A 16,230-nucleotide genomic window follows, 5' to 3' on the forward strand; every position below is an offset into this window, starting at 1 on the left:
AACTGGATTACATGTAGCTTGCCATCACCACTGTGTGCAGGGCTGGACTGGGACAAAAACAGGGCTGGACTGGGACAAAAAATCGGCCCGGGCATTTTGACTAGAGACCGGCCCACCAAAAATGTGACGTCATTCAGGGGTAAAACCGCAAAGGATTCGCTTTCAATTGAACTCAGTTACACAGCGATAAAAAGAAACACAAAAAAATGGCAAAAAGCTGTTGTATTATTAACTGCAATAGCCGGTGTTGTGCCAACAAGTGATTGTCTGCCAAAAAGTGATTGCTCGTATTTAAATTGCTATAAGTAACTTGTTGGGCTATAATATGTGAAACATATGTCAAATGCATCCCTCATGGATGACATAAAGTCATCTCTCCATCTCCATCTCTCTCTCCTGCTCTTTTATTTCTCTCTCTTGCTCCATCTCTCTTTGCTGCTCTTCTGTCTCCTCTGTCACAGACTTCTCCACTATGATTGATAAATCAGCCTGGTGCAACATGTAAGACTGGCACAATTTGTTAAGATTTTGAGAAACTAACCTTAAGCATAAAATAAAATTTACTATCAGTAACTTCATAGCACCCGCCCAGCAGTATATAAACTCCGTCATGCTAGCTAGTACGCAGTACCAGTTATTCTAAGCGACTGTAAAAAGTCAGCACAACGAAAACAAACTACAACTAAACTTGGTTTATATCTGACACAGATAGACAGCAGGTCATAACTTCTTACCTGAAGTTCAGTTCCTCTGCCACTATGACCGGCGGCCGCCTCGGGTCCTCCCCTTTCCCTTATCCACCTGCTGGCCTCCACCACTTGCTGATGTTGCTAAATCTGTGGAAGCTATGCCATAGCTACCACCAAACAATTCAGTTATTTTTGTTTATGTTTTTTTCCTACCCTAAACTACTGGTATGTCCCTTTTTCCCACCTTCCCTCTCTCCAGTTTTTCCTTCAGTGTCTCTCCTCCAGAAGACTCCCTCCTCTCCAGTCAGCTGCCACGCTACAGGTTTCTATCCTGACAGAGCTGAGATGTTCTGGAGTAAAGATGGAGAGCAGCTTCATGAAGGTGTGGACCACAGAGAGATCCTCCCCAACAATGATGAGACCTTCCAGATGAGTGTTGATCTGAATGTTTCATCAGTAACACCTGAAGATTGGCAGAGGTACGACTGTGTGTTTCAGCTCTCTGGTGTGAACGAGGACATGATCACCAAACTGGACAAAACAGTGGTCAAGACCAACTGGGGCAAAAACAAAAAAAATAATAATGAAGGTGAGAGAAACACTTTACTCATTTTGTTTTCTGATACTGTGAATTGTCTATAAAGTGATGATGGAATGTTTTGTGTAATTTATTCACTTTTTGGACCCTGGGGGAGAAACAACTCATAGAAACCTTTGCAGAAGCAAAATGGTGGCATGGTGGTTAGCACTGTCACCTTACAGCAAGAAGGTACTGGGTTTGAGTCCACCTTCTGGCTGAAGCCTTTTTGTGTGGAGTTTGCATTTTCTTCCCATGGATGTTGTTCTATTTTAACCTGATTTATCTGCAGATTTTATCTTCTGTGCTTCTTTTTTACTAAGCAGAGAGGGCCTCTGACATAGTCATCCCCATCATTGCTGCAGTGATTCTTCTTGTTCTCATCCTCTTTTCTGTTGTTGGTGTTGCTGTTTGCAAAAAGAAAAAAGGTGAGCGATTCAAATTTACTGACCGGATGTTCTAATACAGACTGAAAAATTTGTCTGGAATTTTGAAATTATTTGTGTTTCCCTTTATTTCAGTAAAACCTTCTGCACTTTGTAAGTACCTATATATTTGTGTTTATGTTGATAAAAGCTAATCCAGAATGAGTGAACTAAAAGTGCGTTTTGGACTTTACAGCTTCTGGCAACATATCTGAACTTTCTGAGAGACTAAATGGAGATGCCACATAAACAAGCATAGCACCCTATGGATATGTATACACACTTTTAGCTTAACAAGTTAGAAGCAAAGAAGGCTGCTTGCCATGTTATCATTCTTATAACAGCATTTTTTCTGACCAGCATGTGATACAGTTGTTACTGAATAAGACAAACATGAATTTTTTTTATCTCCGTACTAAAAAATTTCCAAACTGTATTTTTTAGTCTTTGGGTGCTTATGTGAATCATTTCAGTATTTAGTTTTCAGTGTGGGCTTTAGAGGTCAAAACGATGGAGCCCTCCTGGAAGTCAATACTATCCGTTCTCCTGCATCATTTAGAAACCTTGGTTATTTTGAGGGTCATTCCACCGATTTGAGTGCCATTTCCAAACAGTGGAAATTATATTTATAATTTGCATGAAGATTAACTGTAAAATGCATTTTCTTATTAAGCAAAATGACACACATGTTGATGTAATTGCAAATTTAAGATATATATGTTATGAAGGACTAATAAAAACTACTTTAAACACTGAAAAAAGCAGCATTTGTCACCTGTCCTCTGTCTATAAACATTGCACCTTACAATGAAATATAATAAATAAAATCCTAAAGAAACTTTTTTTTTTTTTTTTGGGGGGGGGGGGGGGGGGGGGGGTTCTTTTGCAATTTTGGGTGACTGCATATCCCATGTATGCATTGCAGAAATTTATTTCGAAAGAAATCTATAATAATTTTGCTAAAATATACATTCTTTTCATGCCCATGGATTTTTATTATTACCCTAACTCATTACCACATCTAAAAATGTTTGAACATTTGAGAAGTCACATGGTCAACAGGAAACTGCATCAGTTGTATCTTTTAAAATGATTGGAAGAAAAATAGCAAGTTCTCTCATTTATTTTTCTGCATATTTGATAATATTTTAAGTATGGCTGAAAAGGTAAATGTCAACATACCTTAATTATATCTTGGTTTTTATGTCTTCATTTTAAAAAATACAGTATTTTTTATAAATCATTAGAATGTGCTCAGTATCCTCATGTTATTAGCAAGGATGCCATGAGGCAATATTCCATGTATTTAATTGTGTGCTAACAGCTGCGGCACGTGTGTAGTGACCTCTTGGGGCTATGTTGTACCAAGGCATGTCTGTGCGTCCATGCTGACCTGATTCTGTCCTTGCTGTGACACACCTGCTCCTGTGCTTACCATAGCATTTGCATTCCTAGATTCGCATCCTTAAGATAGGAAGGGAACAGGAGAGGAAGACGGGGGTGGCGGGGGGGGGGGACAAATGGCAAAATGAAGAGTAAAAAAAATGGATAGTGGGAGAAATGTTTATAGGAAACAGGAAAAAAATAGTAAAGTGCTGCTGGACTACAAGGCTGTTCAAATTTTGCCTGACTTTAAGCTTAAAGACAGCTCTGCATGCCATCTGCTTGGGAAGCTGTTCCCACTGTTTATTGGGACAAACATAGGCAGTGCACACATGCACTGAGGATTATACTTCAGGCAAATATAACATTCAGATGTGTTTTCCAGTTAAGCAAAATCAAATCCTTGCAAAAAAAAAATTATATATATATATATATATATATATATATATATATATATGTGTGTGTGTGTGATGTCATCCTGTACATGGATGACATCAAGCTGTATGCCAAGAGTGAACGACACATCGATTCACTGATCCACACTACCAGGCTATACAGCAATGACATTGGAATGTCGTTCGGACTGGAGAAGTGTAGTCGGATGGTAACAAAGAGAGGGAAGGTAGTCAGAACTGAGGGGATTGAACTACCAGAAGGCAACATTGCAGACATAGAGGACAGTTACAAGTACTTGGGGATCCCGCAGGCGAATGGGAACCATGAAGAGGCCGCTAGAAAAGCTGCAACCACCAAGTACCTGCACAGGGTCAGGCAAGTCCTGAGGAGTCAGCTGAATGGTAAGAACAAGATCCGGGCCATCAACACGTACGCCCTGCCCGTGATCAGGTACCCTGCTGGGGTAATAGGCTGGCCAAAGGAGGAGATAGAAGCCACTGACATAAAGACAAGAAAGCTCCTTACCATGCATGGAGGGTTTCACCCCAAGTCCAGCACCCTGAGGCTGTACGCTAAGCGGAAGGAAGGGGGCCGGGGACTGGTGAGTGTCAGCACCACAGTCCAGGATGAGACAACGAACATCCAAGAATACATTGGGAAGATGGCCCCAACTGACCGAGTGCTCAGTGAATACCTCAGGCAGCAGAAACCCAAGAAAGAGGAGGGAGACGAGGAACCATCATGGAAGGACAGGCCCCTGCACGGTATGTACCACCGGCAGATAGAGGAGGTGGCTGATATCCAGAAATCCTACCAGTGGCTGGACAAAGCTGGACTGAAAGACAGCACAGAGGCACTAATCATGGCAGCACAAGAACAAGCTCTGAGTACAAGATCCATAGAGGCTGGGGTCTATCACACCAGGCAAGACCCCAGGTGCAGGCTGTGTAAAGATGCCCCAGAGACAATCCAGCACATAACAGCAGGGTGCAAGATGCTAGCAGGCAAGGCATACATGGAACGCCATAACCAAGTGGCCGGCATAGTGTACAGGAACATCTGTGCCGAGTATAACCTGGAAGTCCCGAGGTCAAAATGGGAGATGCCCCCAAGGGTGGTGGAGAATGACCGAGCTAAGATCCTGTGGGACTTCCAGATACAGACGGACAAAATGGTGGTGGCTAACCAACCGGACATAGTGGTGGTAGACAAACAGAAGAAGACGACTGTAGTGATCGATGTAGCGGTTCCCAATGACAGCAATATCAGGAAGAAGGAACACGAGAAGCTGGAGAAATACCAAGGGCTCAGAGAAGAGCTCGAGAGGATGTGGAGGGTGAAGGTGACGGTGGTCCCCGTGGTAATCGGAGCACTAGGTGCGGTGACTCCCAAGCTAGGCGAGTGGCTCCAGCAGATCCCGGGAACAACATCGGAGATCTCTGTCCAGAAGAGCGCAGTCCTGGGAACAGCTAAGATACTGCGCAGGACCCTCAAGCTCCCAGGCCTCTGGTAGAGGACCCGAGCTTGAAGGATAAACCGCCCGCATGGGCGTGCTGGGTGTTTTTTTTTTTTTTACATATATATGTGTGTGTATGTATATATATATATATATATATATATATATATATATATATATATATATATATATATATATATGTTATGCCTTACATATATATATGTAAGGCATAACATAGGTTCTTTATTCCCTTTGCATCTAAAAGTAAGAGAAGTTACAATTTACAACAGCTAATAAATACACTCCTGTGTGAACTAATCCACAAATAGTGTCATGCTGTACTTCATCACTTTTCGGAGCATGGGGGGAAATTACACTAGAAAGAGTCTCCATATGTTTAACTGAGAAAAAGAAAAAGAGAAGACAAAAGAAAAAAGAAGAAAAGAAAGAGAAAAAAAAAAGAAAGGAAAAAAAATTGTGTGCTAACAACTATATCCTGTTACTCCTATAAAGAGTACCGAGTACCAGTAACTGGAGTGAGTCCACTGATTAAATGATTTATTAATGTGACTATTAGTTGACATTACTTTATTTGCCTGATATAAATAAATGATTTATATAAATAAATACTGAGCCAAGCAACCATTTAGTGCTGCAGAAAAGCAGTGGCGCTATCGTACTTGACGTGATGGCAACCCAGAGAGGAGGGAAAGATATCTAGAGAAGGAACTAGAAAAATACAGGGAGGACCTTCAATTAGGCAGTAAGAAAAGGATCAATGAATTAAGTGAGGGAGAAAAGCGCAGACAATGCAAAAAGTGTAGAGAGACATATCATGATATCAAGGGCAGAAAAGAAGCTTTAGTGTACCTTGTTACCCCTCCTGACAGCCCCCAGCTATCACCAGTTCAATCCATGACTTGTGACCAGTTTATGAAAATTATCAAGTGTCAAAGAAAATGTGCAAATGAGGCAGCAGTGTATATGTTGTGTTGTCAAAGTGTTGTGCAACAGCCAAATTTAGAATTTAGTAGCTAATAAAAATAGAAATTATTGCATTGCAGTATGAAAAGAACAAAAATCTGGTTGCAGAGATTAATGTAACAGTACATTCTAACATCTGCAAAGTGTAATTAGGTGTTACACACATGTTCCTTCTAGGCAATGCAATCAAGGGAGGATAAGAAGCCAAAAAACCCTAAAGAACCTTCAGAAACAAATTAAAGAAATTACTTCTGCACGTACAGCATAGAAATACAGGCAGTCCACTTCAGAGCATCACACCAGCAGGCAATGCTCCACACAAGTGTACTTTATGTACATACATCCAGTTTTGAGATCCCTTCCCAGACGCCTTAACGCCCACTCACATCCTGGGCCATCTGATCTCAGGAATTCGCATGATAAGGTGGGGCCAGGTTTCACAATGAACTCACCCGAAACTCTGGCTGATTGGGACCCACACCCAGTTTCACACCTTGGCTCAGGCGATTAGAGGATCATCAGGGGGTCCTTTTGTCCCTCTGTGGGGGGTTTCTCCCACTAGGTTTATATCTGGGACTCTCCACCATTTGACCTTAGAACTGAAGAAGCTTCTCGGATGAGAGGTGAAACGTCTTCAAGCAACTTAAAGAAGTCCAGACGCTTTTCTTTCCAAGCTCCTTTGACTACGATGACCTGGATGACTGAGAACCTTCACAGACTTAACTACAGTTACTTACAATGTACTTGCGTTACATTGTAAAATAATTAGACTCGCTGAATATCATTATTTAATTTCAATAATTTATCTTCTAAAGGTAAAAGTAAACTCTGCCGCTTTAACATCGCTGTAGTGCAGGTGCACGTCATTTCGCGCCAGTTTGCTGCATAGTCGTATTCTAAAGCGGAAGATGTCGGACTTGGCTGAAGCGAGTGGCTGTTTTATGAAATGGACATATTCCCGTCTCTTGACTTTTCTGAAACAAGTAGACAAGAACATTACAGTAATATGTAAAAACTATCGGCCGCTGTTAATAGCACGAGTAATCTACGGAAGTGCCTGACACGAGAGCGTAGACGAACACTTCTGAGTGATCCTTGTTGTGGAGCATGCCTGGGTCAAAACTCATCTAGAGAAGAAGAGAAGCAAGTGTTAAAAAGAAAGCTACCAGTAGTACTTAAACATGTAGTTTAACAAGAACATTACAGTAATATGTAAGCTATGTCCTGGGGAGTAAAAACTATCGGCTGCTGTTAATAGCACGAGTAATCTACTGAAGCGCCTGACACGAGAGCATAGACGAACACTTCTGAGTGATCCTTGTTCATCATCCATGGATAACACCGTGGCAACTCCTGCTAAGCAGGCAAAACTTGATTTTACTTCAGCAGCACAGAAAGCGTCTGAAGGTGAGCTTAAAAAAATGATTGCAGCCTATATTGTGGAAGAGATGCTACCGCTGCATATTGTAGAGTCTCCGTCTTTCAAATAATGTATTTATTATTTAAAGAGTTTAATTTCTATTGTTTGTCCACTCAAGGTTTATAGGGATTTTAAAAAGTATTTAGTTAAATTACTTATTGAGTAATTAAGTTACTTTTCTAATGCAGTAATTAGATAAGTATTTTAAATACAATATTGACTAAGTAATTAGTAATTAGTAATTAATTACTTTTTAAAAGTAACTTACCCAACACTGGTCATAATGAACCTGGAGGTTTGTTTTTCTCCATCTGCGCTCAGCTTTCCTACACTCTTTTTTTTTTTTTCATTTTTCACCAGTGTGGAGTTTCTCCATGGAGACCTTTTCCTTCCAGAGATAACCTTCACCTTAATGGGAGCAATAGTGTCCATTACATTTAACATTTTAGCATTGAAGCTATTGACGAGCTCATTGACTGAACCTCTGGACAGGTCGGGTGTTAATGGGAAGACCTGGTTAAAGATCTCACTACTGTATTCAGTTATACACCATTTTATTATCACTGCTGTTGATATATTTGTGTGGGCTGAGATTTTACTTTCAAAGAAAACACAGTAATGATCAGATAAGCCCACATCAGACACAGTAATGTTTGAAATGCTCAGGCTCTTGGAGATCAGTAGGTCAAGAGTGTGTCCTCTATTATGTGTGGCCTCTGTTACATGCTGAGTCAGCCCAAAGTTGCCCAGAGTGTTACTCAGGTCTTTAGTCCCTTTGTCCTGAGGGTTGTCCACATGGATGTTAAAGTCCCCAACAATAATTACACAGTCGAAATCAACACAGATCACAGACAGCAGTTCACTAATGTCATTAAAAAAGTCTGTGCAGTATTTGGGAGGCCTGTAAACATTAAGAAACACAACTTTGGATGGGGCCTTCAGCTGTAAAGCCACATATTCAAAAGACTGAAAACTTCCAGGAGATAGCTGCTTACATTGAAATGATTCATTAAATAAGACAGCAACCCCTCCTCCTCTCCTGCTCGCCCTGGCCTCACTGATAAAACTGTAGTTAGGAGGGGTCGTCTCGATGAGAACAGCTCCACTGTTACTTTGGTCCAACCAAGTTTCAGTTAGAAACATAAAATCAAGGCTGTGCTCAGTGATTAAATCATTAATTAAAAATGTTTTCCCATAGATCTAACGTTTAATAAAGCCAACTTAAGTGTTTTAGAGGTATTACTTGTCCCCTCGTGTTTGGGAGCAGTCTGTGGCACACAAGGTATGTTTACTATATTTAAAGATCTTTTAGAGTGCAGCTCTCTGTGTTTTGACCAGGCCACATGTCTCCTGTCACCTAAAAGTACAGAAATTTTAAAACCTTCTAGTAAACAGAGTCCCAGTTTCTCCTGGGAAAAGTCACCACTGCCATAATCCTCGCAGCCCGGACTCTTCACACATCACACATCAGACTGCGGAGACAGAGCATGAAGGTGGTAAGGAGGAACTAAGGGGGGCAAGGCTGGGCAATGTAACTTCGAGTGCTCTGTTGAGGGCGGGGCTCGATGGCGAACCTTTGGCTGCTCTGGTGGGGGGTTTACGGGTGACAAAAAGGGATTGGGCCGGGGGGTAGATCTGAGCTCAGCATTGACCCGCTCCATCATCTCCTCAGTGAATTCCAGGTGTGGGGAGGAGGGAGAAAGGGAGGGGGAGGAGGGTGATGGCCTGTCAGGGGTTTGGGGGACTGGGGAAGATCGTGGTCCCTGGTCCTGGTTGTTGGTGTTGTTGAGAGAGTTGGAGGCAAATAGGGACCCCTCTTCTTGCCTCAGATGTCTCTCCTTGCTGAGGCTCTTCCCGGGTGGGGGCAGATGAGGCTCTTCCTCAAGGTTTCTGCTGGGCTTTGTCTGTTCTTGGAGTACTGTTTGTTCCTCTTTATGAGATAACTCCTCGTTTATCTCAGCCTTGGCACCAAGCACAGATGGATGACGTATGGAATAAAACAAGTTGGAGGTGAACAGTTTCACCCCTGACTTTTTAAAATTAAATCCATTTGCTTTAAACAGATGCCTGCGTTCCCAAAAATATTAAAATTGTTGATAAAATGCACTGAGTGGTCAGTACATGCTGATATAAGCCATTTATTCAGTGCAAACAACCTGCTGAATCTCTCGTTTCCTCCTCTGACGGGCGGTACAGGTCCACTGATGAATACAGCTGCATACAGAGAGTTTACAGTGTTTAATAATCCAATAAAGTCCCGTTTCAGAATCTCCGACTGTTGTTTGGACACATTGTTTGACACTGTATGCAGAACAATGTTTGTCACAGTTGGATATTCATCTGCAATTTGAAGAATTCTCTCCTTCAGGTTGTTGACCATATCCTTAGGAAAGCAGAGGACTTTAGTGTTCTTACCACACATCCTTTGTACATCCTTTACGGCAGAGTCACCCACAATCAGAGTTTCAGGCAGAGCCTTTAGCTTTCCCTGTGGCCTTTTACTTTTCAAAAAGTAAAAGGCCACAGGCCAAAGACCTTACTTCGCTGTTTTTAGATGGATGGTTGTCCGATATAGATCCAGGGTCCTTTGATAGTGGAGCAAATCTGTTCTGCAGTTTCACATTCAGTTGTTTTGGAGGTTTGTTGTTAACCTTCCTATTCACGGTTGTCCAGTCCTGTTTCCTCTCGTATACAGGGGTAGAAGAGCTTCTCTGTCTCGTATGAAGTGAAGGCCAATCGGTTTCAGAGATTTCAGCTCGCTGTGCCCTGCCTGTGATACGTCCTCCCCCTTCCAGGAGACATGATTTATGTCTTGGTTTTGCAACAAGACAGTCCGAGGGGGGATTATCACTTGAGGATTTATTATAATGCACAGAGAGTCTACTTTCTTGGTCATGTTATCTGTGCTCCTTAGCTGTGTACTAGCTTGCTCATCGCCATTGTTTTGAATCAAAGGCAAGGTTGTTTCATTTCCACACAGTCCATTTACCTCCACGTTTACTTCTAAGCAATGAATTTTTGTCTCCAGTACTGCAATCTTCTGCAGGAGGCTGTGGTAGTCATCTGTGGAGAGGGAAGGCATCTTGTTGCTAGTTAGCCTAGTGGTTAGCACCTTTCAAGGCTGCTCGGTGCCCAGACGCTGTAATCAGGCTTCAGCTGTGTGTAGGCCACAGACACGGAGCGCTGAAGATAAGGTAACTATAAAAATGTTAGAATAGAATAGAATAGAATAGAATAGAATAGAATACTTTTATTTGTCAATTTCTTCAAATGTACTTGCCATACAAAGGAATTGAAATTACGTTTCACACTGTCCCATGCGTAGGCATTGACAACAATAAGGTGCAGATGCACAACAAAAACAAAAACAGCCCTAACAATAAGATAATAAATAGTAATATAATAATATAAATAGTGCTAAAAGAATACTAAAAATATATATATAGCAGCAGGTGTGTGCAATTGCAATGCAAGTCAGGAATGTTTTCAGTTTCTGTTTCTGTTGCTGTTTCTGTTAAGAACACTTTAGTCCTAATGATCTATAAGTGTCCAGAAGCTATCGCAGGTAAGCTCATACGGGAAAAAAGGGAAAAAATCAGCATGAAAATCAATAAAAATCAATAAAAGAAGCAAAGCATTTAAAGAGAAAAGAGAGGAAGCGTCCACACTCACATTATTCTTACAGATGCATGTGGAGATCAGCACACTGCATTCTTATGCAGTCCTATCAGTCATATATATGTGTGTGTGGTGTGTGTTTGTCATTATTCCATTAAGAAAATAAACAATTGATTTTACAGTTTACATTTATATTTTCCATTTTATTTTTCTCTGTTGCATATTCTGCAAACATTTTATTATGTGCATATAATCTGTTTCTCATTAAAAGTTAATGAAAAACAGATTTTAAGAATTCAAAACAGTTGTAACTGTTTTTAATGTTTTGAATTCTTAAAATACATATTAATCAGCGATAATCTTTCCTGCATCCTTAGGGTTTTACGAGGGGAGCTTGTGTAAACTATTGTGTATTGTAACAGTTTGTAACAGCCTGGGGTCCGTTCTTCGTACCTCGCTAAGTAAGTTAGCTGGATTTGATTGTTGACAATTTCGCGTGATCTTGGATCGTTCGTTTCCCCGAAGCTCATCCGGGACTTGCTGTCATAGCAACAGATCCGTAAGCGTAAACCTGCTCGGGAGCAGGCTTACTTTATGTAAACAAGATTAGATCGCGGCCACTCAGGTATGTCCGCTTCATTTATACGAAAACAACAGCGATATTTTACCATAAATAAATATTATCAATGTAATTAAAGATAATGCAGTACTTGATCCTTTCATTGATTTCATACAGATACATACAGGTCATTTCCTAAAAAAAGGGAAACGTACTATTAATCATTCTATTTCATGTATTTGATTATTTCAGATGTAATACATATTTTAGAGTAGTAATAGTAAATTACTTCGTGTAATCAAGATGAGAGACCACGGCTATAAAAGCGAAGGTGGATTTGGGAAGCCTGTCGCAGCCATGTCCTGTCCGTATACGCGAGCAACACATTGCGGAAGGTGCAAGATTGATAAGGAGAGTTTTCAGAGCTCAGCGTATATTGCGGGATAGACAGGATCCTTTAGCTCAGCGCGACAGTGTGCTCATAGAGAGATATCGATTTTCCCGTGAGGGTATTATTTACTTAACCAACTTGTTGACGAGGGGGTGCAGGACCACCACCTGTCTTTTTTTGTTCTGCCTTTTTCTTGGTTGCTGTTATAAACAAACAAACAGATTATTTCAGGGTCTCTTTTCAAGAGACTAAAAGCAATATAAGTGATAAATATTACCATGCTGTAGAATATTCTTATATTTCACTTTTACTTGTTCCCATGTTCTAGTGGGTCCTGTCGTGGCCCTAATGTGAAAGAGGATATAATGTAATATAATATTATGAATTTACCCTACCGCCTACTGGTGATGGCCAGTAGGCGGTAGGGTAATTTGTAATGTGTTTACATTTAGGGTAATGTAAACACATTAGGCTGGCCCCAGATGTCAGCCTAATGTGTACCTTAGCCATGTAAGCCATGTAATAACAGCATGTGCTGGAACATAATAGTGCAAAAGTAACATGACGAAACTCTGTTCAGACAGTGAATGGACTGATTCTTATACAGTGCTTTTTTTACTCACCCATATTACTCAAAGTGCTCTATACAACATGTCACATTCACCCAATCAGGCCAAATGTGGCATGCCATCACATAAACAGTGCCATCTTACCATGCCAGAAGTCAGCCAGCAGTGCCGGCTTGACACCAGATCCAGGCAAGACCCGTCTGCTATGTGGGATGACTTGTTCTTTTGGCATTTTAGTTGTGGATTATGTATGGGCTGTGTCTCTTGCCCGTTCAGTATTGTTTTCTTGTGCTTCTAAGTGTCCCTTTGTTTCTTTTTAGGTTATGTAGTATGGGTTAGAGATATTTTGTATGTTGTTTTTGTTTAATAAATCCGTCTTTTGGATTATTCCCTGATGTGCCTGAGTTCTGTTATTTAGTGTCACTTTGAAAGGACACACATCCAGCATTGACATATAATTGTTCTTTCAATTTTTGATAAAGATTACAGTGAATTGAGATGAAACTTGGCCCAGAGTTACAGTAGGGCGCCCAGAGTAAGAAACTGTTGAAAGTTGGACCTCAACTACTAAGGATGATTTTTAATGAATTTCTGAAATTTCCATAATTGTAGTGTATTGGCTGTATTGCGTTGAATATAGGTTTCTTGTAACTTCTGAGTAATTTTACAGTAAATCTGGCTGAAACCTGGCACACAAGTACAGTAGGTGTCCCAGAGAAGGAATGTGTTGAAAGTTGGACCTCAACTACTGAGGATGATTTTTAATGAATTTCTGACATTTCCATAATTGTATTAATAATGGATTGGATTTATATAGCGCTTTTCAAGGCACCCAAAGCGCTTTACAATGCCACTATTCATTCACTCTCACATTCATACACTGGTGGAGGCAGCTACAGTTGTAGCCACAGCTGCCCTGGGGAAGACTGACAGAAGCGAGGCTGCCATATCGCGCCATCGGCCCCTCTGGCCAACACCAGTAGGCGGTAGGTGAAGTGTCTTGCCCAAGGACACAATGACCAGGACAGAGAGCCCAGGGATCGAACCGGCGACCTTCCGGTTACAGATGCGATTCCCACCCCCTGAGCCACGGTCGCCCTGTTGACTGTATTGGGCTGTTTCATTTAAATTTGTGTGCGCGTGTGACTGTTTGCACGCGTGCACGTGCGCGCGGGTATAGGCTTTCAATCGACACATAAAGCGAAAAGGCGCTACCATAAAGACTGGTGTAAAAGCGCAAGGAAATTTATGCGGCGGATAAGAGGCGGCTGGCTTGACCGCGGCTCACAAATGACGGCTCACTGTACCGCGGTCTAACAGGAGCGTGGGAAGACTCCAGAATCCACTCTGGCTGGAATCCGGTGGATCCAGCAGTGTTTACAGGTAAGACCGTTTAAACGGACAGCATTTATAGAATGACTATTAAAAGTCAGCGAGTGTCAGTAATGTTAATGTGGTTATGTTAGTAATACACCGAGTGCTAATATAACACCTTTAAGATGCATTTGTAGATATTACTACGTGTTTTACCGTCTTTATGGTGCTAGCTTAAAGTTACGGTGTAAACGTTAGCTTATATTGGAGGAAAGCTGTTCCTGTTTAAACGATGTTAGCACAGAAATATTAGCTTCTGTCATGACTGATGAAGTTACTAGTTAATAAAGTTTCCAGTAAAGTGTTTAATCGCAGCCACAGATTGACAGCAACTATCTCGATTAGCTTCAGTACATCTGTAATAAATATGTGCAAGTTTCAGTGCTTCGTTTAAACTGTATGATACTTATACTGACCCAGGGTCAGTGTAAAATACAATCCTAGCTGTGTGAACAAAGCCTGGCTCCTTTAAACCTGCATGACAAACCTCAGGATGCAGGTTATTATTACTCTTTCCTGCTGGCACACCTGTCACACCTGAGAGTCAGCTAGAAACTTACAGTGACGTGGACATCATGCAAAGACTGCCAGACTCTGTAATACTGCAAATGATCAGTGACTCAGGTTAACACTAAACTTTAAACGGCACCTCTGTGTCTCTGTGTGCTGAACATTTAGGATTTCATTCAGGCTGCATTGACTGTGGGACTTTTCTGTGTTGAAAGCACGTTGAAGACGGCTCAGAAACATTTGAAGATTAAAATTCTCTACTCAGATGTATTTTTGTTTCTAATTTATGTTTGTTGTTGTTTAACACAGATTTCCGAAGAGCAAAGATGAGCACTGTTGCTCAATCCTTAATAGTTTAAACCAGGACTGGACTGGAAATCCAAAGTCCAGATTCTTCTTCCACAGAAGTTTCATTTGTCAGTGTGGGACTGCTGATCACCCGAAGAACTAATTTCATTCATTCTCCACATAATGTTGATTTACAGAAATGTTTCACAGGAACTGATTCCTCCCAAAGGGTGAACTAGTGTTTCCATAGATTATCTCTGTATGAATGTACTTCTTAAATGAAGGCAAGTGTTTGTCCTTTTTTATTCCTCAGGTACAGTACGTGATATCAAGGGCAGGCGGTCAACACTGGGGACAAGAAGCAGACGTACTTCCAAGAGGGAGCTGCAGTGAGGACACAGCCTGGTCACTGAGGTCAGAGGTCAGAATCTGAAACAATTTATATTCTAGGGGTTATAAAAAAATCTAAATATATTTTTAAAGAAACCTTTAAATAATATTTTAAATCGTAATCATAATTATGATTATAAATATCAGACATTTAAGTGGATTTTCTGTTACATGTATTGTTTTCGCCCTGCGATAAACTGGCAGCCTGTCCTGTCTTTGTCCCGTATGAGCTGGGTATGAGTTCAGTAAATAAACCTTACAAAAGTTAACAATAAACCTGCATCCTTGTACGTTGTTGTCCACAGGATGAGAAAATCAAACTGGAAAACTGTGGAACATGTTAATAAATGTTTGTGTTTATCCCTGTGTCTTTCACAGGAGGCGCTGGAAGGTTTCCCTAATAGTTCCTGGTGAATCAAAGCAGAACCATAAAGGTTGCTGGACTGCATGATGGCCTTACCCCTGAGCAGTCATCCTGTTAAAGGAGGAACCAGTTAGAAGCTGTTTTCAAAGTAGCTGAGCAGATTTCATCTCAAGTAAGCGATTAACTGTTTGTTCATCTGTTCCGCCACTTAAAGAGCATTTATGGACGTCTTTTGAGTGTCCAGTTGAATTAATTCTACTGGCTCTCATGGTGATTTGTGATTATGGACATATTTTTCATGCAAATCAACCATTTAGTAAATTCTATCTATTTAGTAATATCTGTCAGCTATAAAATGTAATATAAATATAAAAATATCTAAATATCTCCTGTCCTATATATTTTAATGATGTAAGACCAGACGTCTGTTATCGTGTTACATTAGCATTCCTCACATATCAATGAGATGCTGTACAGTACAATCCTACTGACACAGCAGAGGGATAACGACGGCTATTCAACATCGTTACACGACACATTCGAGCTGCATGGCGCAGACAAACTGACTAAATCATCTTTTTGTGGTTTATTATTTTCAACCCAGCAGACAAAGCAGAAGATGTCAGAGAAGAACTTCAGGCCGTGGACTGAAAAGGTATTTTTTTCTTGTTATCAAAAGACACTTGGAGTGACGGCTTCTACAACTGGTTGCGCTAAAGTAAAGCTTACAGTCTAAGAAATCACAGTGTTGATATTCAGCACAAAGAGAAAAGCTCACTTGTTTGAATTTTTTTGCAATCATAGTTTTTATAAATTCTGACTGTAAACATCTTTTAC

General features: G+C 40.8%; 1 protein-coding gene and 1 long non-coding RNA gene across 2 annotated transcripts; both read left to right on the forward strand.

Moving 5' to 3' along the window:
* The first annotated feature begins 951 nt into the window (after positions 1–951).
* On the forward strand, positions 952–2,436 carry LOC309699250 (uncharacterized protein). The gene is made up of 4 exons (XM_082522203.1): positions 952–1,278; positions 1,593–1,694; positions 1,788–1,805; positions 1,888–2,436. The coding sequence occupies exons 1-4, from the start codon at positions 1,035–1,037 to the stop codon at positions 1,938–1,940; spliced, it is 417 nt and encodes a 138-aa protein (XP_082378329.1). The 5' UTR covers positions 952–1,034; the 3' UTR covers positions 1,941–2,436.
* Positions 2,437–13,780: 11,344 nt separating this feature from the next.
* LOC309699263 lies at positions 13,781–15,588 on the forward strand. Its single transcript, XR_014274281.1, has 3 exons — positions 13,781–13,850; positions 14,953–15,060; positions 15,408–15,588. It is a non-coding gene; the product is annotated as an uncharacterized lncRNA (long non-coding RNA).
* The last annotated feature ends 642 nt before the right edge of the window (positions 15,589–16,230 follow it).

Source organism: Aulonocara stuartgranti, assembly GCF_965226115.1.
Source record: "Aulonocara stuartgranti genome assembly, chromosome: 22".
Lineage (NCBI taxonomy): Eukaryota > Metazoa > Chordata > Actinopteri > Cichliformes > Cichlidae > Aulonocara > Aulonocara stuartgranti.